We start from the raw sequence: 24,071 nt of genomic DNA, 5'->3' as shown, positions 1-24,071 counted from the left end.
CAGCGTATTCACTGTGTGGATCCCTTAAAATATAACTTTTATTAAAGAAGTTCTAAAATTGTAATGCCTCACAGACACAACAAGGAACAAAAGGACAATAAAAGAGGGCAAGATTAAATGAAAACAAAAAACTAAAGCCCACTGAGTGGCAACCCCTAGCCCGACTGGACGAGCAAAGCAAGGGGTATTGAGTTACAGAATTCTCCTGCCCACCAAAATCTTTAATGTCACCGTAACGGATGTAATGTTACACTTTAGGAGACTGATTGGGGGGAGAAATTGTAATATATACCCTTAATTATGCGATTCGGGGTTTGTGACACAATGATGGTCACCTAAAGGGGCTAATTCACAACAATGACTGACTTGTGGTTAGTTGGTTAGGGCTTTAGTGTTCAGTTCAAGTACGGTTAGTACCCAGACCGTAAAAATATGAATGGTTCGATGACTAGTATGCTGTTGATCTGTAAGAACTGATCAACAACCTGACTGTTCAATCAAAGTAGGTTCAGTTGGTTCAACGCGTTTCTGTCAAATATTGACTCATCAGGAACCCAGATACAAAGTGACTGTCATCTAATAAATTCGGTAAAAACACCGTAGATAGGCATGAGGCTGTTACATGTCAACTTAAAAGTGCCCTTCAGTATCGATATAGATGCGTCCCAGACAACAGATATTTATGAGTTGGTCACCTATAACTGAGAGTCCTCATAAGCAACTTAAAGGTTAGACCCTAACTCATTCTAGCTTGTTGGGAGAGGGAAGACGAGACAGCATCTCCAGTCTGGATGGTAGACTGGAGATTAATGTCACTCCCAACAAGCTAGAGTGAGTTAGGGTCTTTGTCCTTTTCTTCCTTGTTGTGTCTGTGAGGCATTACAATTTTAGAAATTATTTAATAAAAGTTATATTTTAAGGGATTCACACAGTGAATAAATTGCGATACTTTTCTGTATCCCTCTGCCTCAGTGATTTTTTCTACAGCATTAATTATGCAGCATAAATGACACAATCTATTTTTTCTGCGGGCCGGTACGATTACAATGATACCAAAATTCTTATATTTGTTTAGGTTTTTCCACTTTTCTGCAATAAAACCCCTTTTTTTTTTAAATCTTTTTTTCTAAATCGCTGCATTCAAAGTCCTGCAACTTTTTTATTTTTCTATGTACGGAACTCTATGAGGGCTTATTTTTTGTGAGACGAGCTGTAGTTTTTATTGGTGCCATTTTGGGGTACATACGGCTTTTTTGATGACTTTTATTGCGTTTTAAGGGAGGCAGAACGCTAAAAAAGCATTTTGCCTCAGTTTTTAGCGTTTTTTTTTAAACACTTTTTTTCCGTGCACAGTCAAAACTCTGTGCAACTTATTGTATACGTCGTTACAGACGTGGGGAATATACAGCTTTTTTGATGACTTTTATTGCATTTTTTGGGAGGCAAAATGCTAAAAATTATCATTTTGCCTCTGTTTTTTTGCGTTTTTTTCTACGCTTTTTGTCATACAGAATAAAAAGCATATTCAACTTATTGTACACGTCGTTACAGACGCGTCGATACCAAATATGTGCCATTTTAATTTTTTTTTTACCTTTTTTTATGCTAATATGAGAAAAAGCATAAAAAAGGGGTTTTTTTGCTTTTTTTTAACATTTTTATTATTTTTTTACACTGTTTGTGTCCCTCTGGGGGACTTAAAGTACAGCACTGATGATCGCTGTGTTAAGGCATGGCAGGAGTTCTGTCCTGCCATGCCTTATCGCTTATACAGCGATCATAGGCTCTGGCAACACAGGACGCCGGTATCTGGCGTCCTGTTGCCATGGCAACAGGTTGGGCTCTCTATGATTATATTGCGAGAGCCCGGCAACTTCACAGAGGGAGCGCGCTCCCTCTGTAAACCCTTCCCATGCCGCGATCTACATCAATCGCAGCAGGGAAGGTGTTAACAGCTGCAGCAGGAGGCTGGCTATGACTGACGTAAGGGTACGTCATTTTGCGGGAAGTACCCCGCTGCCATGACGTACTCTTACGTCATGGGGAGGGAAGGGGTTAAAGGGATTGTCCTAGAATTCAAAAAAATGGGCACCATCTGTGCAGCCCGTGGGAAACCCATCCTAAGACAGGTGAAAGTGGAAGAGGTGGCTGCTTAGGTGCCCTGAAGCGACTCCCTGTCATGTGCGATAGAGCCACAATGGCCTCTTTGTGGTGTTATTGCTATTTTTAATTCGTGACGCCAGTGCTACTTTAGCACAAGAATGTTAAATGTGATGCAATTAAGAAATCACAAGAACAGGGGTTTAAAAGGTAATAACTTTCTTTTCCATTTCTTTGTTGCTGTCAGTAGTGATCATATATCAGTTTACAAGCTTTACATTAGAAGTGGTTATTTTCTTTACATGCTAGGAGTATCATTACCAGGAATAATGTATATGGGATGGTTCAGGTTACAGACAGAGATGATGCTCGGGGTTACATAGGACAGTGCTGTTAGTTTTCCTTGGGCCGGTTTAATGGCTCTCCAGTGGCGTGCCTGTGAGCAGTATATACCATCGTTCTGGCCCAGGTTAGGAGGGTATTCCGTGGTTCTGGTGTCCGCATTTATAACTCTGCTCTGTATTTGCGGCCCTCTCCTCACGGAAAAATGTATACTTCTGTGTTTTGCCTCTCGGCCACCTCGCAGGGACTCTCCTGTGACAGTCCGCAACTCGCCTCTGGATACAACAACTCTTCCGGCAGCTCCTTGACTGCAGTGCTGTCACAGCCACAGCAAAGAGATAGCGATCTTCTCCCATTGATTTCAATGGGGCCCGCGGCAGCAACGCCAGCCCCATCGAAACCAATGGGAGCCACAGTAGCAACGCCAGCCCCATTGAAATCAATGGGAGAAGATCGCTGGAGTAATCCCCTAATTTATTAAATCAACATCAGTATGCTCACCTAACGAGCTCAGTACTAGAGAACACACGTCAATTACTCTCCCCACAGCATACTGATCCTCTGTTCACAGCAGCCAGTATAAAATGGGAATCGTTTTCTGCCCTGCATGTCAGGAAGAAGTGGTCTGTGCAGTATATGGCACTACAGCTGAGAAGACAGAATAGGTAAGAAGGAACTAGATTGTCAGCTGCCAGAGGGGGAAGTAGCCCAATTCTGCCAGAACCTGCCCCCAGCAGTATAAATTAACAGCGGCACTATGGAGGACACATGGAAGTAAAAGGGGATGATAAAAAGACTGCAAATTACTTTAAAAACAGCTATTAACAGACGTAGAGGACATTTAGTATGAAAATAAATTAATTTAACTTCAGTCACCTTGAAAATGGCGCAATGAAGCTGGCAGTTAACCCAGTTTGCTGCAGGGACATGGTGGAGAAGAGGTCGGATGCTGTTACACTGGAAGCATCAGGTGGGGTGAATAATTTTGCCTGTTTTGAGGATGTAGTCCCTGGTTCTGCTTGAAATAATGCACGAGGCGTTACATCGTTACCTTCTTCATCCAAAACCTGAGGGAACAATAATGAAGTTATCTATGAGGCTGCTCTCAGCCGCGCGGTTTACCATTTATTACCGTGGTTTTGTGGCAACAGGTGAAGCAAATAAAAACCACGTCCTTCACATGTCTTTGGTGTGAAAGAACAATAGGCGAAAACCCAATTCGACTTTTTGGCAATTTGCGCCGACACGGCCGCTTTTTGAGAAAAAGTGGGAAGGGCTTGTTGGGAGGGGGTGTTGTCGCCCCGGACCGACACATTTGTGTATATATATATAGAAACTGGCATGAGTTATGCCAGAAATGTATGCCGGAGCTGCCGGGATGCTCTTTATAGATGAGGAGGCCTGCACCTCTTTATGTATTAAGCACCCCATGCACCAGGAAAAAAATTATATCAAGTCCGGCGTCTGAAATACCGAGCTTAATAAATCTCCCCCATTGTGCTTCAATACCTTGCCATTCGTAAGAATCGGTTTGCTGTTAGTGAATGGGTAAAGTCTGTTTTATATCGATGTCCAATAGATACAAGTAAGGCCTCATGTCCACGGGGAAAATCAGGCCCGCTACGGATTCTCCATGGAGAATCCGCAGCGGGTCCCTCCTGCCTTGCGGACATGAGGCATTAAAATAACAATTACTCACCTCTCCGCACGCTCCGGATCTTCTCTTCTTCGCGGCTTGTTCTTCTCTCCGTTGCGGCCGGATCTTCTTTCTTCGGCCCGGCGGATGTGCTCATGCGCTGGGCACATCCGCCCGGCCGAAGAAAGAATATCCGGCCGCGAAGAAGGAAGATCAGCCCGCGAAGGAAGGAAAATCTGCATCGCCCGGAGCAGGTGAGTGTAATTCAGGCGCGGGTCTCCCGCGGACCCGAAAATTTAAATCAACACCTGTTATAAACAAATGCAGATTTGCGCTATAATTGTGTGCCAATATCTTGAGCAAGTTACAGTGAAGTCTGGGCTGTTCGAGTCCCCTCCCCTTCCACTAAGCCCCGTCCACTTTTAAAAAGTGGTGAGATGAGCGTAAAAAGTTGCAAATTTGTGTTTTAGAAAATGGTGTAGCCAAACATGCACTTTTTAATGAGAAATCAACTGATAAAGTCTCTCAGAAAGTTGCTAAACTTTGCATTAAGTAATGATTAGGCGGTTTTATGTCAGTCCATCTCTCCACATGAAGCCGCAGCGGGGTTCGGGACTTTTCCTTACTTTTATCCTACTTACTGGCATTACCTGCTTCCCACTTGTCACAGAATTTTTGTCCATGTTTTTGCTGTCAAGGTGGACGCTTATACTTTTTCTGCTTCCCATCGTACTCCGGTTTGATCTGCTTTGTGTTACGAAACTAGATATGTTGATAACTTTCTTGATGTGAGAAACCATCTTTGGTCTATGGAAAAAGAGAAGTAAAAGAGAAGAAGTCTATGTGAAAAAAAAAGAACATATTTGACAGAGCCAGCAGCTTCATACAAGATCTGAGGCAGTCAGCGTGCATCAGCACTTTCACTCACCGCACTAGAATATTTGCTCATTGCAGTCACTTACATAGAATTGATGGCACAGCAAAAACTTAAAGGGGTTTTCCCTTGACTTAAAATTGCTTCGCAATCGCTCTGTCCTAGCTGGTTGCTATTGACCAGGACATGTGACTGGTGCAGCCAATCACTAGCCACGGCAGTGACCTTTTCTAGACAGTGATTGACTGCAGCAGTCACATGTCCTGGTCAGTAGCAACAAACTAGGATCCCTTTAAATGGGCCCCCATTATGTTATCTGATTTTGCCACCCAGGATTGGAGGGCTGGTGTTTGTTACTCTTTCCATACCCTTTAAAATGACCCTTGTACTAATTCTACACCTCAGAGGAGGAAGTTCCTCTTTGGAGAAAGGTCCGGTATATGTAGTCACTACCTAGTAGAAAAATGGATGATGCAATCACAACTAGGGCCCGCTCTCTCCAAGGGCTCCATAGCAATCACATGTTCTGCCTCTGTGGCAAAAACTTAACCACCACTTTATTCATGCAGGGACCTTTAGGACCCCAGTTCTAATGACCTGTGGGGGTCCCAGCGCTCAGACCAACACCAGTTAGAAAGTCATCCTGTGGATAGAGGATACATTTCATTGTGGCCACGACCACTCTAAAGAGTATCTGCGGTTTTAAAAAACTTTTGACATGTCAAAGGAAGATGTGGAAAGTTTTTGATCAGTGAAGGTCTGGGTGCTGAGATCCCCACTGATCGCTGAAATGATGGGGCTACAGCTGTGCCCATCAGCTGTCCTCATTGCCTGTCGGTCCCTCTGGGCAGCTGCAGACAGATGATAAGGCCTCATGTCCACGGGGAAAGAATTAATATCCGCAGCGGATTTTAACTCTTCTCACGCACGCGGATCCGCACCCCATAGGGATGCATTGACCACCCACGGGTAGATAAATACCCGCGATTGGTCAATACAAGGGAATAAAAAAAAATATGGAGCATGAAAAAAAAAAAGGACCATGCTCTATTTAGGTGCGGGTCTTCCGCGGGGACGTCTCCCGCAGGCTTCTATTGAAGCCTATGGAAGCCGTCCGGATCCGCGGGAGACCTAAAATAAGAATAAACTTACCCGCAGCGGACCGTGCAGATCTTCTCTTCTTCGCGGTCGGATCTTCTCTTCTTCGCGGCCGAATATTCTCTCTTCGGCCCGGCGGATGTGCCCGGCAGATGCGCACGGCACGCCGCTGGCGTGACGAGCACATCTGCCGGCCGAAGAAAGGAGATCCGGCCGCGAAGAAGAAAAGATCTGCACGGTCCGCTGCGGGTAAGTTTTTTCTTATTTTCAGCCCTCATGTCCGCGGGGCAGGAGGGACGCGCTACGTAGCGGGCCTGATTTTCCCAGTGGACATGAGGCCTTAGTGACCATCTGCAGCTGCTGAGAGGAATCAACAGGCAACGAGGGCAGCCGATGAGGCACAGATGCAGCCCCATCATTTTAGTGATCAGCAGTATTAACGTAGTTATATTCTTGTACATAGGGGGCAGTATTATAGTAGTTATATTCTTGTACATAGGAGGCAGTATTATAGTAGTTATATTCTTGTACATAGGGGGCAGCATTATAGTAGTTATATTCTTGTACATAGAGGGCAGTATTATAGTAGTTATATTCTTGTACATAGGGGGCAGTATTATAGTAGTTATATTCTTGTACATAGGGGGCGGTATTATAGTAGTCATATTCTTGTACATAGGGAGCAGTATTATAGTAGTTATATTCTTGTACATAGGGGGCAGTATTATAGTAGTTATATTCTTGTACATAGGGGGCAGTATTATAGTAGTTATATTCTTGTACATAGGATGCAGTATTATAGTAGTTATATTCTTGTACATAGGGGGCAGTATTATAGTAGTTATATTCGTGTACATAGGGAGCAGTATTATAGTAGTTATATTCTTGTACATAGGGGGCAGTATTATAGTAGTTATATTCCTGTATATAGGGGGCAGTATTATAGTAGTTATATTCTTGTACATAGGGAGCAGTATTATAGTAGTTATATTCTTGTACATAGGGGGCAGTATTATAGTAGTTATATTCTTGTACATAGGAGGCAGTATTATAGTAGTTATATTCTTGTACATAGGGGACAGTATTATAGTAGTTATATTCTTGTAGATAGGGGAGCAGTATTATAGTACTTATATTCTTGTACATAGGGGGCAGTATTATAGTAGTTATATTCTTGTACATAGGGGGCTGTATTATAGTAGTTATATTCTTGTACATAGGGGGCTGTATTATAGTAGTTATATTCTTGTACATAGGGGAGCAGTATTATAGTACTTATATTCTTGTAGATAGGAGCAGTATTATAGTAGTTATATTCTTGTACATAGGGGCAGTATTATAGTAGTTATATTCTTGTACATAGGGGGCAGTATTATAGTAGTTATATTCTTGTACATAGGGGGCAGTATTATAGTAGTTATATTCTTGTACATAGGGGGCAGTATTATAGTAGTTCTATTCTTGTACATAGAGAGCAGTATTATAGTAGTTATATTCTTGTACATAGGGGGCAGTATTATAGTAGTTATATTCTTGTACATAGGGGGCAGTATTATAGTAGTTATATTCTTGTACATAGGAGGCAGTATTATAGTAGTTATATTCTTGTACATAGTGGGCAGTATTATAGTAGTTATATTCTTGTACATAGTGGGCACTATTATAGTAGTTATATTCTTGTACATAGGGGGCAGTATTATAGTAGTTATATTCTTGTACATAGGGGGCAGTATTATAGTAGTTATATTCTTGTACATAGGGGGCAGTATTATAGTAGTTATATTCTTGTACATAGGGGGCAGTGTTATAGTAGTTATATTCTTGTACATAGGGGCAGTATTATAGTAGTTATATTCTTGTACATAGGGGGGCAGTATTATAGTAGTTATATTCTTGTACATAGGGGGCAGTATTATAGTAGTTATATTCTTGTACATAGGAGGTAGTATTATAGTAGTTATATTCTTGTACATAGGAGCAGTATTATAGTAGTTATATTCTTGTATATAGGGGGCAGTAATATAGTAGTTATATTCTTGTACATAGGGGGCAGTATTATAGTAGTTATATTCTTGTACATAGGGGGCAGTATTATAGTAGTTATATTCTTGTACATAGGGAGCAGTATTATAGTAGTTATATTCTTGTACATAGGGGGCAGTATTATAGTAGTTATATTCTTGTACATGGGAGCAGTATTATAGTAGTTATATTCTTGTACATAGGGGGCAGTATTATAGTAGTTATATTCTTGTACATAGGGGGCAGTATTATAGTAGTTATATTCTTGTACATAGGAGCAGTATTATAGTAGTTATAGTCTTGTACATAGGGGGCAGTATTATAGTAGTTATAGTCTTGTACATAGGGGGCAGTATTATAGTAGTTATATTCTTGTACATAGGGGGCAGTATTATAGTAGTTATATTCTTGTACATAGGGAGCAGTATTATAGTAGTTATATTCTTGTACATAGGGGGCAGTATTATAGTAGTTATATTCTTGTACATGGGAGCAGTATTATAGTAGTTATATTCTTGTATATAGGGGGCAGTATTATAGTAGTTATATTTTTGTACCTAGGGGGCAGTATTATAGTAGTTATATTCTTGTACATAGGAGCAGTATTATAGTAGCTATATTCTTGTACAAAGGAGACAGTATTATAGTAGTTATATTTTTGCACATAGAGGGACAGTATTATAGTAGTTATACTCTTGTACATAGGGGGCAGTATTATAGTAGTTATATTTTTGCACATAGAGGGACAGTATTATAGTAGTTATACTCTTGTACATAGGGGGCAGTATTATAGTAGTTATATTCTTGTACATAGAGGGACAGTATTATAGTAGTTATATTATTGTACATAGGGGGCAGTATTATAGTAGTTATATTGTTGTACATAGGGGGCAGTATTATAGTAGTTCTATTCTTGTACATAGGAGCAGTATTATAGTAGTTATATTCTTGTACATAGGAGGCAGTATTATAGTAGTTATATTCTTGTACATAGGAGGCAGTATTATAGTAGTTATATTCTTGTACATAGGGGGCAGTATTATAGTAGTTATATTCTTGTACATAGGAGGCAGTATTATAGTAGTTATATTCTTGTACATAGGAGGCAGTATTATAGTAGTTATATTCTTGTACATAGGGGCAGTATTAGAGTAGTTATATTCTTGTACATAGGGGGCAGTATTATAGTAGTTATATTCTTGTACATAGGGGGCAGTATTATAGTAGTTATATTCTTGTACATAGGGGGCAGTATTATAGTAGTTATATTCTTGTACATAGGAGGCAGTATTATAGTAGTTATATTCTTGTACATAGGAGGCAGTATTATAGTAGTTATATTCTTGTACATAGGGGGCAGTATTATAGTAGTTATATTCTTGTACATAGGAGGCAGTATTATAGTAGTTATATTCTTGTACATAGAGGGCAGTATTATAGTAGTTATATTCTTGTACATAGGGGGCAGTATTATAGTAGTTATAGTCTTGTACATAGGGGGCAGTAATATAGTAGTTATATTCTTGTACATAGGGGGCAGTATTATAGTAGTTATATTCTTGTACATAGGGGACAGTATTATAGTAGTTATATTGTTGTACATAGGGGGCAGTATTATAGTAGTTATATTGTTGTACATAGGGGACAGTATTATAGTAGTTCTATTCTTGTACATAGGAGCAGTATTATAGTAGTTATATTCTTGTACATAGGAGGCAGTATTATAGTAGTTATATTCTTGTACATAGGAGGCAGTATTATAGTAGTTATATTCTTGTACATAGGGGGCAGTATTATAGTAGTTATATTCTTGTACATAGGGGGCAGTATTATAGTAGTTATATTCTTGTACATAGGGGCAGTATTATGGTAGTTATATTCTTGTACATAGGGGGCAGTATTATAGTAGTTATATTCTTGTACATAGGGAGCAGTATTATAGTAGTTATATTCTTGTACATAGGGGGCAGTATTATAGTAGTTATATTCTTGTACATAGGGGGCAGTATTATAGTAGTTATATTCTTGTACATAGGGGGCAGTATTATAGTAGTTATATTCTTGTACATAGGAGGCAGTATTATAGTAGTTATATTCTTGTAAATAGGGGGCAGTATTATAGTAGTTATATTCTTGTACATAGGGGGCAGTATTATAGTAGTTATATTCTTGTACATAGGGGGCAGTATTATATTATGGAGTTGCCCCATCCCAGCCCTTCTAGTCCGTACTGACAGTTCTCCCCTCCGCTCTATATCCTCCGGGGTACAGGCAGCACTCCATACGGCACACATAACATCTAAGAACTCCTCGGTTTCTGCTGTCTTTCCGTCCTCCCGTGATGCTGCAGACACTTACACGCTGCTGCCCGGCTTCGGGGCTCGGCTCCGGGTTGGAGTGGACATGCTGCCGGTGTATGATGCCGTTAGCCGTCCGGGAAGATGCTAGTGAACACCGCGTTCTGTGTTACCATAGAAACCCTGCCGCTCCGCCTTTTCTCTTCGCTGTGCTCAACGGATACTCCACCCCCTGCAGATCCCGCCTTCTCCTGGCTTTCGATTGGCTGCGCCCCCTTGTGGCTACTGTCCTGCCGCTTCCGCCTCCATCCGGGCTCTTGCGCTGACCCGCGATGTGACCCGTCAGTTCGGCAAATATGGCGGAGGTAAGGAGGAAACTCATCAAAATAGTCTCCCCGGCGCTGGTGATGGGATGTGTGCGGCGCGGCGGCGGTGTGTCCCCCGTCCTTGCAGGGACACGTCCCCAGCTCAGCCCCCGGGCCCGGCCTCCCGCCCTCACCACTTGTTGCTTCCACCGCCCCATCCCGCGCTCTCAAACTTCTGCCCGAGCGCCGGGGAGCGGACGGCGGGGGGTCTGTGCGCGGCTCCGGGGGCTCCGGCCTACGGCGGGACCTGGGCTGTCAATCCTGCTGAGGCGGGAAACCGCTCCCCCTCGCCGGCATCCCACCGCCCTGAGCGCGGCTGTGGAGGAAAGTCCTTACAGAACTGCTCCGAGTGCCCCCTGGTGGCGGGAGAGCGTGCTGCCCCGAGACCCCGAGTGCCCCCTGGTGGCGGGAGAACGTGCTGCCCCGAGATCCCGAGTGCCCCCTGGTGGCGGGAGAGCGTGCTGCCCCGAGACCCCGAGTGCCCCCTGGTGGCGGGAGAACGTGCTGCCCCGAGATCCCGAGTGCCCCCTGGTGGTGGGAGAGCACGCTACCTTGGGTGCCCCCCGGTGGCGGGAGAGCGTGCTGCCCCGAGACCCGGTGTGCCCCCCGGTGGCGGGAGAGCGTGCTGCCCCGAGACCCGGTGTGCCCCCCGGTGGCGGGAGAGCGTGCTGCCCCGAGACCCGGTGTGCCCCCCGGTGGCGGGAGAGCGTGCTGCCCCGAGACCAGGTGTGCCCCCCGGTGGCGGGAGAGCGTGCTGCCCCGAGACCCGGTGTGCCCCCCGGTGGCGGGAGAGCGTGCTGCCCCGAGACCCGGTGTGCCCCCCGGTGGCGGGAGAGCGTGCTGCCCCGAGACCCGATGTGCCCCCCCGGTGGCGGGAGAGCGTGCTGCCCCGAGACCCGATGTGCCCCCCCGGTGGCGGGAGAGCGTGCTGCCCCGAGACCCGGTGTGCCCCCCGGTGGCGGGAGAGCGTGCTGCCCCGAGACCCGGTGTGCCCCCCGGTGGCGGGAGAGCGTGCTGCTCCAAGACCCTGGCGGGAGAGCGTGCTGCCTCGAAACCTCGATTGCCCCCAGTGTCGCCCCCATCAGTCCTCCGGCGTCACATTCCACTCGCTGGTCCTGAGGAGGTTTTGTCCTTCTTTCACCTGTTGGGATGTGTGATAACCTGTATCTCCAGGCTGGAGGGGCCTCAGCAGCAGAGGTCGCAACAAAGTAACAAGAGTCTGATCCTGTTTAACCCCTTAGTGACGCAGCCAGTTTTAAAGGCAACGATTTTTGGGGGATTATAATCTCTATTTTTCAAAAGCCATTACTTGTACTTTCATTGTTTCCGTCACCCTGTAATTGCGCCGTCCTGTTTCCGGCGTGCGGAGCGGTAGGTTTTATTAGTACCGTTTTGGGTTTCATATCGCTTTTGATCACTTGGATTGTGTTGTGAAATGAACAAAGAAAGCAGATTGGATCCTTTTTACATTTATTTATCCTGTTTTTTTTGGCTTCCTTTTTATACTGCATGGCAGATACTGTGTTCAGCGTATTGTACGGGCCGTTATGGATCCTGTGTTCAGCGTATTGTACGGGCCGTTATGGATCCTGTGTTCAGCGTATTGTACGGGCCGTTATGGATCCTATGTTCAGCATATTGTACGGGCCGTTATGGATCCTATGTTCAGCGTATTTTACGGGCCGTTATGGATCCTATGTTCAGTGTATTGTACGGGCCGTTATGGATCCTGTGTTCAGCGTATTGTACGGGCCGTTATGGATCCTGTGTTCAGCGTATTGTACGGGCCGTTATGGATCCTGTGTTCAGCGTATTGTACGGGCCGTTATGGATCCTGTGTTCAGCGTATTGTACGGGCCGTTATGGATCCTGTGTTCAGCGTATTGTACGGGCCGTTATGGATCCTGTGTTCAGCGTATTGTACGGGCCGTTATGGATCCTGTGTTCAGCGTATTGTACGGGCCGTTATGGATCCTGTGTTCAGCGTATTGTACGGGCCGTTATGGATCCTGTGTTCAGCGTATTGTACGGGCCGTTATGGATCCTGTGTTCAGCGTATTGTACGGGCCGTTATGGATCCTGTGTTCAGCGTATTGTACGGGCCGTTATGGATCCTGTGTTCAGCGTATTGTACGGGCCGTTATGGATCCTATGTTCAGCGTATTGTACGGGCCGTTATGGATCCTGTGTTCAGCGTATTGTACGGGCCGTTATGGATCCTGTGTTCAGCGTATTGTACGGGCCGTTATGGATCCTGTGTTCAGCGTATTGTACGGGCCGTTATGGATCCTGTGTTCAGCGTATTGTACGGGCCGTTATGGATCCTGTGTTCAGCGTATTGTACGGGCCGTTATGGATCCTGTGTTCAGCGTATTGTACGGGCCGTTATGGATGCTGTGTTCAGCGTATTGTACGGGCCGTTATGGATGCTGTGTTCAGCGTATTGTACGGGCCGTTATGGATGCTGTGTTCAGCGTATTGTACGGGCCGTTATGGATGCTGTGTTCAGCGTATTGTACGGGCCGTTATGGATGCTGTGTTCAGCGTATTGTACGGGCCGTTATGGATGCTGTGTTCAGCGTATTGTACGGGCCGTTATGGATGCTGTGTTCAGCGTATTGTACGGGCCGTTATGGATGCTGTGTTCAGCGTATTGTACGGGCCGTTATGGATGCTGTGTTCAGCGTATTGTACGGGCCGTTATGGATGCTGTGTTCAGCGTATTGTACGGGCCGTTATGGATGCTGTGTTCAGCGTATTGTACGGGCCGTTATGGATGCTGTGTTCAGCGTATTGTACGGGCCGTTATGGATGCTGTGTTCAGCGTATTGTACGGGCCGTTATGGATGCTGTGTTCAGCGTATTGTACGGGCCGTTATGGATCCTGTGTTCAGCGTATTGTACGGGCCGTTATGGATCCTGTGTTCAGCGTATTGTACGGGCCGTTATGGATCCTGTGTTCAGCGTATTGTACGGGCCGTTATGGATCCTGTGTTCAGCGTATTGTACGGGCCGTTATGGATCCTGTGTTCAGCGTATTGTACGGGCCGTTATGGATCCTGTGTTCAGCGTATTGTACGGGCCGTTATGGATCCTGTGTTCAGCGTATTGTACGGGCCGTTATGGATCCTGTGTTCAGCGTATTGTACGGGCCGTTATGGATCCTGTGTTCAGCGTATTGTACGGGCCGTTATGGATCCTGTGTTCAGCGTATTGTACGGGCCGTTATGGATACTGTGTTCAGTGTACGGGCACAGGGGGGTTGTTTTTTTTTAAACAAAGAGGGGAAAGTGTGCAACCTTTTTTTTTTTTTTCTTCTTCTAAATCTTTCATGTTCCTGTAGGGAGATCACTGCTGTGATCATACTGATAATATATTGCAGTACTTCTGTAATGCAGTACATTATCGCAGGTCATGATTCACCTGAATGCCATTGGCTGTCGTCTGGTTTCCATGGCTACACATCAGCGTTCCGCAGGACTGATGTCGTCGAGGTGTTCTTACCGATCCCTGCTGTGGATGGCGCCAACCCAACCATAGGGCATTAAATGTATACCCGTTTGTGGGAGTACATTTACACCCTGGGGGCAAGAAGGGGTTAAAGAGCCTTTTTAGCCGAAGATGAGGATTTAATTTGCGTTAACAGGAAATTAATAGTAAACGGGCTGAAAAACGTTTTTCCCGTGTGCGACCTTTGCGTGTTACATGTTGTTCTGCCTTTCCCATTGGTCGATCCCTCTGACTGCGGCGTTTGTACTACATTATGGGCTGACTGCAGAATTTACAGCAGGCGCTGCATATATACCTTCTGCGTGTGTATATACGACACATACATAGTGCTAGTCAAAAGTTTGGACACGCTTTTTCATTCCCTGTGTTTTGTTTTTTTTCTACACAGTAGATTCTTATTGAAGCTTTGAGAACCTTGAAGGAAGTTGTGAGATTCTGCTTTACCGCTTTTACTACATGATGTTTTTTATATTTTAGACTCTTCCAAGTAGCGCCCCTTTTGCTTTGATGACCGCTGTGCTCCCTCTTGGCATTCCCTCGCTTCATGAGGTCGTCACCTGCAATAGTTTTTCAACAGCCATGAAGGAGTTCCCCGGAGGTGCTGAGTAGTGGTGATCGTGGTGATCGGCCAGGCGAGATAATTGGGCCGATTTTTGCTAAAAAAGGATCATTTTTGACAGTCTGGTCAGTCACTACCGCCCCGATGAAGTCAATCATCGCTCACCTCTAGCGCTGATCACTGGTTGGCCGCTGTCCATTCACTCTGCGGTCCGACTCATTTGGGTTTAGGTTGGGTGATGGTGCAGGCCGTGTCATCGGACGCAGCGCTTCATCACTGGCCTTCTCGGTCAGATCGCCTGGAGGGGTGTTTGGGTCACTGTCCTGTTGAAAAACAAAAAAGGTCCCACTAATCGGGATGGCCTGTCCTTACAGAATGCTGTGTTGGCCATGCTGGTTAACCCTTTAGTGACAGATCCTGCTTGCCCCTAAATGACCGACTACCTTGCATCGCCAGAGCCACAACCTTTAAAAATTTTTTTTTGACATAGCCATATGAGGGCCTGCTTTTGGGGGGACAAGTTTATTTTTTTTTTTTATGGCATCATTTTTGGATACATATAATGAATTCTATAAATTTATTTATTTTTGTTTTTAGTAGGATTGGATAAAAAGAAATTCTGCCATTTGCTTTTTGGATTTCCTTTTTTTTTTTTTTTTTTACAGCGTTCAATGTGCAAAATAATGTGATAATGTTATTTTTCTGGCTCGGCGCAATTATGATGATGCCAAGTTTATACTTTTTTTTTTTCTTTTTTGCCATTTCTGAACTCAAAAAACACTTTAACCCTTTCCAATCCACTGTCTGACCTCTGAAGACATTAGGATTTAAGGCTGTACAGCTCCGATGTTTGAAGACATCCATTGGGGTTCTCTTACTGTATATTGCCAGCCTCTCTGCTGTCGGAGCCTATCCAATGTGTCACCTCATGCAGTACTGGCTTTAGCCAGCAGATAGCACCCTAGGAAAACCAGGATACAAATTGGATTGGAAAGGGTTAAAAAGAAAAAAAAAAGGTTTTTCTTTTGTGTCGCGGCATCCTGGGAGCCATAGTGTTTTTATTTTTCCGTTGACAGCTCTATGGGGGCCTGTTGTTGTTTTTTTTTTGCGGGATGAATCCAGTCTTCGTTTATCCACTTTTTGGGAACATGTAATATTTTGATTTCATTCCGTTTTCTTTCTAGAGGCAAGATTAACAAAATCTGCAATTATGCCATTTTTATTTCTAACGGCGTTCATCGGGCAGTGTGAGTAATATGTGACATTAATCCTTCAGGCCGAGTATGTCAACACCAAACTGCTGGAGGGGTTTTTTTGCTACTTTTCCACTGTTTTGTATTTCTTTTTATTGCTGAGTCCAAAGCCCCCTGACCTCTTCGTTTTCTTGTCAGTTGTACAGTTTAGGGGTTTTGCTTCTTTTCTTTCTCTGTGGGATGGTTGTACTTTTTAATAGTACCATTTTCTTTGATGATGCAACATTTTTATCACTTCCTATTCTGTTTTTTTGTAAGGCGTGGTAGGCAAAATAAGCTATTTTCACAATGTGTTTTGGTTTTTTTTTCAATTTTTTTCCCTTCCCCGTTGACTCTGCGGGTTGGATAATGTACTATTTTTTTTTTCTCTGGAACATTATGAAGGCAGTGATACCACATGTTGTTTTTAAAAAAAATCTTTTTAATTTCCCCCCCCCCCCTCCTTAGTAGCGGGGATATATAGTATACACCTACCTACCACTTGGGAATTCACTGCGACAACCAAGGCTCTTGTAAGCTGTAAGACTATTTCTCACTGAAAAGGCCCGAAAATAAAATATAATCCTTATAAATTTAAAGGATAAAAAACCCCTCTAGATTCCGGGGGTAATTGAGACCCGAAACAGACACAAAGAGACAAACACACAAAAAACCTATAGTAATTTAAGCAATTGGCTTAGATAAATCAATTCATACCGACCTCATTGGTTTTAGAGGTAGGTAATACTGTGAGGGCGTAAAATGAATTAGTGAAAGCGGTGGCCGTTTCCTGTGAAAGGGGGCCAGAAAGGTGGTCACTAAATAATTAGCTTGTGGTTATTATCCACTGGTGGAAACGTGCGCGTTATGTTAGAGGGCCTCGTTCACACCAGGATATATTGCCACTCCACAGTATTACCGTATATACCGGCGTATAAGACGACTTTTGAACCCCGAAAAATCTGCTCTGCAGTCGGGGGTCGTCTTATGCGCCGGTAAAACAAAAAAAAAAAAGTGTAAAAAAAAAAAATTTTATTACTCACCTCCCACGGCGTTCTGTCGCGCTCCGGCAGGATGTCGCTCGCTCCGGCAGGCTGTCGCTGGCTCCTCGTCCCCGCCGCAGCATAGCTTTCTGAATGTGGGGCTTGAAATCCCCGCTTCCAGAAAGCTAATACACACGCCGGCAGCCATGACAGCATTGAATGGCTGTGATTGGCTGAAGGCGCACGTGTTAGCAATCACACCCATTCAATGATGTCATTGAATAGTGTGATTGGCTGAAGCCACGTGTGCTTTAGCCAATCACAGCCATTCAATGATGTCATGGCTGCCGGCGTGTGTATTAGCTTTCTGGAAGCGGGGATTTCAAGCCCCACATTCAGAAAGCTATGCTGCGCCGGGGACGAGGAGCGAGCGACAGCCTGCCGGAGCGAGCGACATCCTGCCGGAGCGCGACAGAACGCCGTGGGAGGTGAGTAAAAAAATTTTTTTTTTTTTCTCCACTGAATACCGGCGTATAAGGTGACAGTTGGGGGGTCGTCTTATACGCCCCGTCGCCTTATACGCCGGTATATACGGTAAGTAAGGGGTGTTGATACTCAGCAATCCATTACACAAAAAAATATTATTGTATTCATATCCAATTGTGACAACAATGCCCTGTGTCCATATGTCACAATTGCTACAATTGCTATTCCGATAGGGGCAACGGTCCGTCAAGACCCAAAAATGTGATATAATCCCAACCTATGTTGGGTCTGACAGCGATCTAAATGTTTTAATAAAAAGCTGGACTAAAGTGGTGTTGACAATTCCTTATGCCAATTATATCAGAAGGAGTCAACAACGTTTATAGTATAAATAGTACACGACAGACACACACTTGATTCATGTGTGTGTCCAACGCTGTAGTCTAATAACGACTAAAGCCAACAGAAGTCGTCCGTAATCGTCGACGGGTTTCTGCAGCACGGGTAAAATAAATTTACCGCTGCTTCATCAGGACGAAATTGAGACAATTTATTAGATTATACTAGATTTGTTGTTGTTGATCAATCTGTGTAGTGAGCATCAAACTGCACAGATCTGATTTTGTATGCTGATGCCTGACAGCTGATGCTCAATACACTTAAGGGAAAAAAAGGGGGGTCAGCACTACCCATTGGAAACATATCCCAATAGAAATGTATAGGTGCACGCTAAACCATGGCTGCAACACACAGTAGAGGCAGAAACCAAAAATGGCAACAGCACGCAACATAAATTTACTGTCAGAGGTATACATACCTATAATCTAACCACATGAAATAATGCAAGGTTCTTGGTATATAATTTGATCAAATTACATTGGCCCATCTAACAACGTCCAGGTGACCAAGCTCTCAGATGGGTCCTAACATTAATACCAGGTGGATATCTGAACCTGGGAAAGCTGAGTTCCTACCTCTCAAAATGCTCCTCTCTTGGGACTAAGCCTACAAATAAAACCAGGGAGGGTAGGATACTATATAGATGTTCCAATAGGAGGGACAGGAGGTAAATGGGCGGCAGGTGTGCACGACCAGGTGAAGGCAGCCAAAACTTCACAATATTTGTATAGAAAGGGAAATCTTTCCCTTTCTATACAAATATTGCCGTTGCTAGTCGATGGCGCGGATTCCGTGGCCTGACCGCAGCTGTCACTGCGGATGGGCTGCAATGGCCTCAATGGAAGCAGTCAGTGCTGCATTCAGCCCAAAATAGAGCATCCTGCGGGTTTTTTTTTAATTATTTTTTTGTTTTTCTTCCCCACAAGCAGAAAATCGCTATGGATCGGCAGGCCAAATACTTCACTAGAAGTTTGTAAACCTTGCTAGTATACTCATTATAAAGAGGGATAAAAAAGTAAACACCTGTAAGTTATTGGAATAGAATGAAACTTTCTCTTTCTGATTGTAACGCTGTTGTACCACCTCTAGCTTGGATACAAAATGTGATACAGGTGGGCATGGAGGCTCTAGTACCCTGTTGTACCACCTCTAGCTTGGATACAAAATGTGATACAGGTGGGCATGAAGGCTCTAGTACCCTGTTGTACCACCTCTAGCTTGGATACAAAATGTGATACAGGAGGGCATGGCGGCTCTAGTACCCAGTTGTACCGCCTCTAGCTTGGATACAAGATGTGATACAGGCGGGTATGGAGGCTCTAGTACCCTGTTGTACCGCCTCTAGCTTGGATACAAGATGTGATACAGGTGGACATGGAGGCTCTAGTACCCTGTTGTACCGCCTCTAGCTTGGATACAAGATGGGATACGGGTGTGCATGGAGGCTCTAGTACCCTGTTGTACCTACTCTAGCTTGGATACAAGATGTGATACGGGCGGGCATGGAGGCATACAAATTCTTTATGGTATCCGGTGGCATATCACTCCACATTTGCTGTAATAGACACTTGATTTCTTGCAAAATCGTAGGCTGTTGAAGTTGGAGTCCCAGATGGTCCCATAAATGTTCTGTTGGTGACAAATCTGCAGATTGAGCAATCACGGCAGTGTGACAATGTTGTGGGGGCTTCCTGTGACCCCCTTGTGTGTGCGGCCGGACATTATCCTGCTGGATGCCTGTTGGAAGCCATGAGAGGAACACATGTGGCTGCAGGATGCCCTGAACATATCGCTGCGCTGTCATTGTCCCTCGTACCACTAATAGGGGGGACCGACTGTAGTATGTGATGGCCCCAGACCATCACACCAGCAGGGGGCAGTGTGCCACTCTAGAGGAAAGACAGGAGTGAGGACACCCTGAGGTCTCCAGACACAAACCATGGAGGTTGTCAGCGCCCAAACTAAACCTGGATTCATCGCTGAAGACAACCTGGTTTCACTCTGTAGCATCCAGTTTTGTCGTTCATAACACCACTGCAAACGGAGGCGACGGTGGGTGTAAAAGGCAGTACACATAATGGGGGCTGTGAGACCAAATGTCCTGCAGCCAAGTGCCTGGAAATGGATCTGACAGACACGGGTGTAACAATGGCGCCCCCTGTCTCTGGATGGCGGGCAAGGAAACAGTTGGAACTTCTCGTGCTTGTCAATCAGACACTCCTCTCTACCGGTGGTCTGTCGGGGGTCCGGAGCCCGGTCACCTTGTGTGCCCTCACACATCCACTGGTCCCAACACCTCCTAACAGTCTGGTCAGACGCTCCTCTCTACTGGTGGTCTGCTGGGGGTCCTGAGCCCGGTCACCTTGTGTGCCCTCACACATCCACTGGTCCCAACACCTCCTAACAGTCTGATCAGACGCTCCTCTCTACTGGTGGTCTGTCGGGGGTCCTGAGCCCGGTCCCCTTGTGTGCCCTCAAACATCCATTGGTCCCAACACCTCCTAACAGTCTGGTCAGACGCTCCTCTCTACTGGTGGTCTGTAGGGGGCGTCCTGAGCCCGGTCACCTTGTGTGCCCTCACACATCCACTGGTCCCAACACCCCCTAACAGTCTGGTCAGACGCTCCTCTCTACTGGTGGTCTGTAGGGGGCGTCCTGAGCCCGGTCACCTTGTGTGCCCTCACACATCCACTGGTCCCAACACCCCCTAACAGTCTGCTCAGACGCTCCTCTCTACTGGTGGTCTGTAGGGGGCGTCCTGAGCCCGGTCCCCTTGTGTGCCCTCAAACATCCATTGGTCCCAACACCTCCTAACAGTCTGGTCCAGACGCTCCTCTCTACTGGTGGTCTGTAGGGGGCGTCCTGAGCCCGGTCACCTTGTGTGCCCTCACACATCCACTGGTCCCAACACCTCCTAACAGTCTGGTCAGACGCTCCTCTCTACTGGTGGTCTGTAGGGGGCGTCCTGAGCCCGGTCACCTTGTGTGCCCTCACACATCCACTGGTCCCAACACCCCCTAACAGTCTGGTCAGAATGGCCCAGTTGGGGGACAATTCAGCGATACGACCATCCAGCTTCCATCCCAGTAATGCACCTCCTCTCAGACTCTGGTAAGGGGTGAAATCTCTTCTCTGCTTCGTAGAGGCGTCCAGTGGTCAACAAGTGGAAGAAGAGGTCACTGCACACAAGGAGCCTCCGAGCGCCTTTTATAGGCCGAGGGGGGGAACCACTTTTAGGGCCTCTGGGGACAAGACCGTTCATCTAATCACCACAACTCTCATCATTTGTATATCTGCCTGAGATGGAACTGCAGGACGGGTCTTGCAGCAAAACGACAACTTCTAGGGGTGTGATTTTTATTTTTATTTTTTGCGAAGCGGCTTTGCGGTGGTATAATGGTGATGATGCTTGTATATTACAGATGGTGCTAGTATACTATAGGTAGTATAATGGTGCTGCTGCTATATTATACGGGATGTGCTGATGACTGTATACAGATGGTACATGATAAAAGCACCGTGCTGCCAGTAGAAGCCTGGAGTATAATAGGATATAATGTACTGGAGTGACCGGCAGTGAACTTATACTCACAGTTCAGGCTCCTTGCTCTGCTACCCGGTGACTTGTGCCCAAACAGTACATTATCCATGTGAGAGTTGTGGATAGGCTTTCACGGATGGGTTATGGGTGGCATGGCACCCTTCTTTTGGCCTAATTGGCACATCCGTGCAAGACTGCAGTCGGCTCCCGAGGAATTAGCCTGCAATCCGCATGGGAACTCGTGGTAAAATCCGCAGGGCTACCTAATGGATTTTGATGTGATGTTGAAAGTGGCTTAAATCTGTCTGGAATTTCGCACCAAAATTTGCCGTTGGACCGCCATTTTGGTGTGAAATTCCAACGGCAAATTAAGCTGGAAGGTTCGGTGCATATTGTGGGCTAATTGCGACCTGATGATGTGCCACAGATTTTTGCGCAGATCCGTATCTGGAATTCGCCCTGTTTATTGTTTAATGGAGTTTTGACATGGAGAATCTAGTTTCCGCATCAAGTAGCGGCCTGTTGCTTCTTTTTTAGTTTCTGTTTCTAAACTCTGCATGTGGATTTTGATCGTTAAATTCCACATGCGAATCCGCTCGAAAAACTGCGTCAGACTTGGATTTTAGGGGCGGAATTCACATGTAATTTTCCCACCGTGTGAACGTACCTTATTGTGTCGCTTCTTGATGCGGAAACGCACAGAAATTAGATTTCCACATCGAAATTCCTCACAAGGATTTTGCCAATTGACAAGGAAAATTCTGTATGCGGAACCGCGCAAATCTGCTTGCCAGAAAGACGAGGATTTTAGAGACAGAATTCATGTGAAATGCGCCGTGTGAACATACCCTGAATATGGCGACGTTCGCCTCTTAAAACCGCGGCAGATGCTGCATTTCGCCATGTTTTTTGGAGCAGATTCTCATATGGAATTTGCCCTGTCAGCAAGAAGGGGGTTGGTTTTTAGCAGAAAAGGCTGGAAGAGAGCCCGGACCACCGGCAGAGTCGGACCGCCCATAGGATGGTCCGGGGCTCATTAGCATATGGTGCGGGAGAAACTTATTATCCGAAATCTTCGCGTGGGAGACAATTCGGCAAAAGAGAATGGTAATGCGGAGCTCCTTATGACTGCGCACACATCGGGTTATTGGGTCCACATTTAGGTGACGGACTTCCTTGTAGAGCCTGACCCCTCTCATCCGCGTGGGGAGCACAGAAGGGATTCAATGAGAATGATGCTTTCCCATATGCAGTCGTCCCGGCGATAATTGATCCTGTGATTACCGGCAGATGATAATTTTGGTTATCACTCCCTGTTCCTCCAAGAGTGGGGGGGTCTGTACAATATGAGAGATTTTCTTTGTTTTTGTTATTTTTTTTCACTTCTGCCTTCCAAGACCCATAAGGTTTTTATTTTTCCATCAACGTATCTGTATGAAGGCTTGTTTTTTATGGGGGAACTTGTATCTTTTAATGTGTCATATAATGTATCTTTGTATAATGTATCTATTTACACATACGGCCCCGCTCACATCTGCGTTTGAGCTCCATTAGGGCTTCCTGTCTCTCTGTACAGTTTTTGAGCAGAGGAGCTGAAGTTAAACTGAATTAAAACCTATCCATGCTTTTCCCATTGCAATCAATGATAGACCCTACACCCACCCACCCTACCACCACCCACCTGCACTATTAGTCCTGTTTAAAAAAAAAAAAAAATTTGAATTTGTCCTAGTTGACTTCCAAACTTCAGCCCCCCCCCCCCCATTGAAATCAATGAAAGAAAAAAAGTTTAAATTCCATTTCTCTTTTCCAAAAGCGAAACAGAGAAAAGGAAAGCCAAAGCTGCGATATAAATAGGGCCTGAAATGGTAGCTTTATTCTGTGGATCAGAAATTACTGCTATACCAAATTTTATAGTAGTTTTTTTTTTGTTTTTTTTTAAAATCCCTTTGTGTGCATACTGTGAGACCCATAATTTTCTTCTCTTTCACCTACCTGCGGGGCGGTGTGCGGGCTTGGTCTTTGTAGGGCGAGCTGTTTCCGTTGGTACCATTTTTGTGTACAAACAACTTTTTGATCGCTTTTTATTCAGCTTTTCCTTGGAAACAGGATGACCCTAAAAGTGACATTCTGGCCCCCCTCTGTTCAGCCTTCCAGCTGTATCTCACACTCGACACCCCCTGTGAAGGGGCTCTCCAGCTCCGAATAATTGGACCTCTCTTCAGGATTGGTCGTCAGCAGTAGACCGGCTGGGTATCCCTACTGGAAATCCCTTCCAATTAACTATTCATGACCGAAATGGGGGATATCATCAATCATTTAGAGTTGGAAGACCCCTCTAACTCCTGGATTGTCCGGGCTTCTAGCTCCACGGGCCGATCGGATTCCGCATGCGGGAGCCCACAGTGGAGTCAGTCGCCACAGTTGGCTCTCCGGGTCTACTGCATGCTGTGCAGTACTTAAAAATTATTTTTTTTAACCCCTGCTTTCCTGCGGCCCGTCCGTAATTCACGCCGCGGTTTGAACGGCTTCCATTGACTTCACTGGAAGCCGTCCATGTGCACTGAAATGGTATTTGCTGCAGATCCCCCCCCCCCCCCCAGACCAAAAGGTCCGCGAACAGATCC

General features: G+C 45.4%; 2 protein-coding genes across 5 annotated transcripts in view; one reads left to right on the top strand and one right to left on the bottom strand.

Annotated features, from left to right (window-relative positions):
* The window catches only part of DNAI4 (dynein axonemal intermediate chain 4), a 43,178-nt gene extending 32,426 nt beyond the window's left edge, over nt 1-10,752 (bottom strand). Inside the window, exons 1-3 of one of the 2 annotated variants that reach the window (XM_066597661.1) lie at nt 10,431-10,752; nt 4,720-4,885; nt 3,319-3,509 (exon numbers count right to left, since the gene is read on the bottom strand). In XM_066597661.1, coding sequence (XP_066453758.1) covers nt 3,319-3,509; nt 4,720-4,885; nt 10,431-10,477 — 404 coding nt within the window. In that variant the 5' untranslated portion in view covers nt 10,478-10,752. The remainder of the gene's footprint in view (nt 1-3,318; nt 3,510-4,719; nt 4,886-10,430) is intronic. The other variant, XM_066597662.1, reaches the window with a different exon arrangement.
* MIER1 (MIER1 transcriptional regulator) overlaps nt 10,645-24,071 on the top strand; it is a 33,017-nt gene continuing 19,590 nt past the window's right edge. For all 3 annotated transcript variants that reach the window (XM_066597665.1, XM_066597664.1, XM_066597663.1), the window contains exon 1: nt 10,645-10,734. In XM_066597665.1, coding sequence (XP_066453762.1) covers nt 10,726-10,734 — 9 coding nt within the window. In that variant the 5' untranslated portion in view covers nt 10,645-10,725. The remainder of the gene's footprint in view (nt 10,735-24,071) is intronic.

This window comes from Eleutherodactylus coqui, chromosome 3, assembly GCF_035609145.1.
Source record: "Eleutherodactylus coqui strain aEleCoq1 chromosome 3, aEleCoq1.hap1, whole genome shotgun sequence".
In the NCBI taxonomy this organism is placed as follows: domain Eukaryota; kingdom Metazoa; phylum Chordata; class Amphibia; order Anura; family Eleutherodactylidae; genus Eleutherodactylus; species Eleutherodactylus coqui.
Note: the sequence above shows the minus strand (reverse complement) of the source record. Positions and strands in the feature narration are given on the sequence as shown.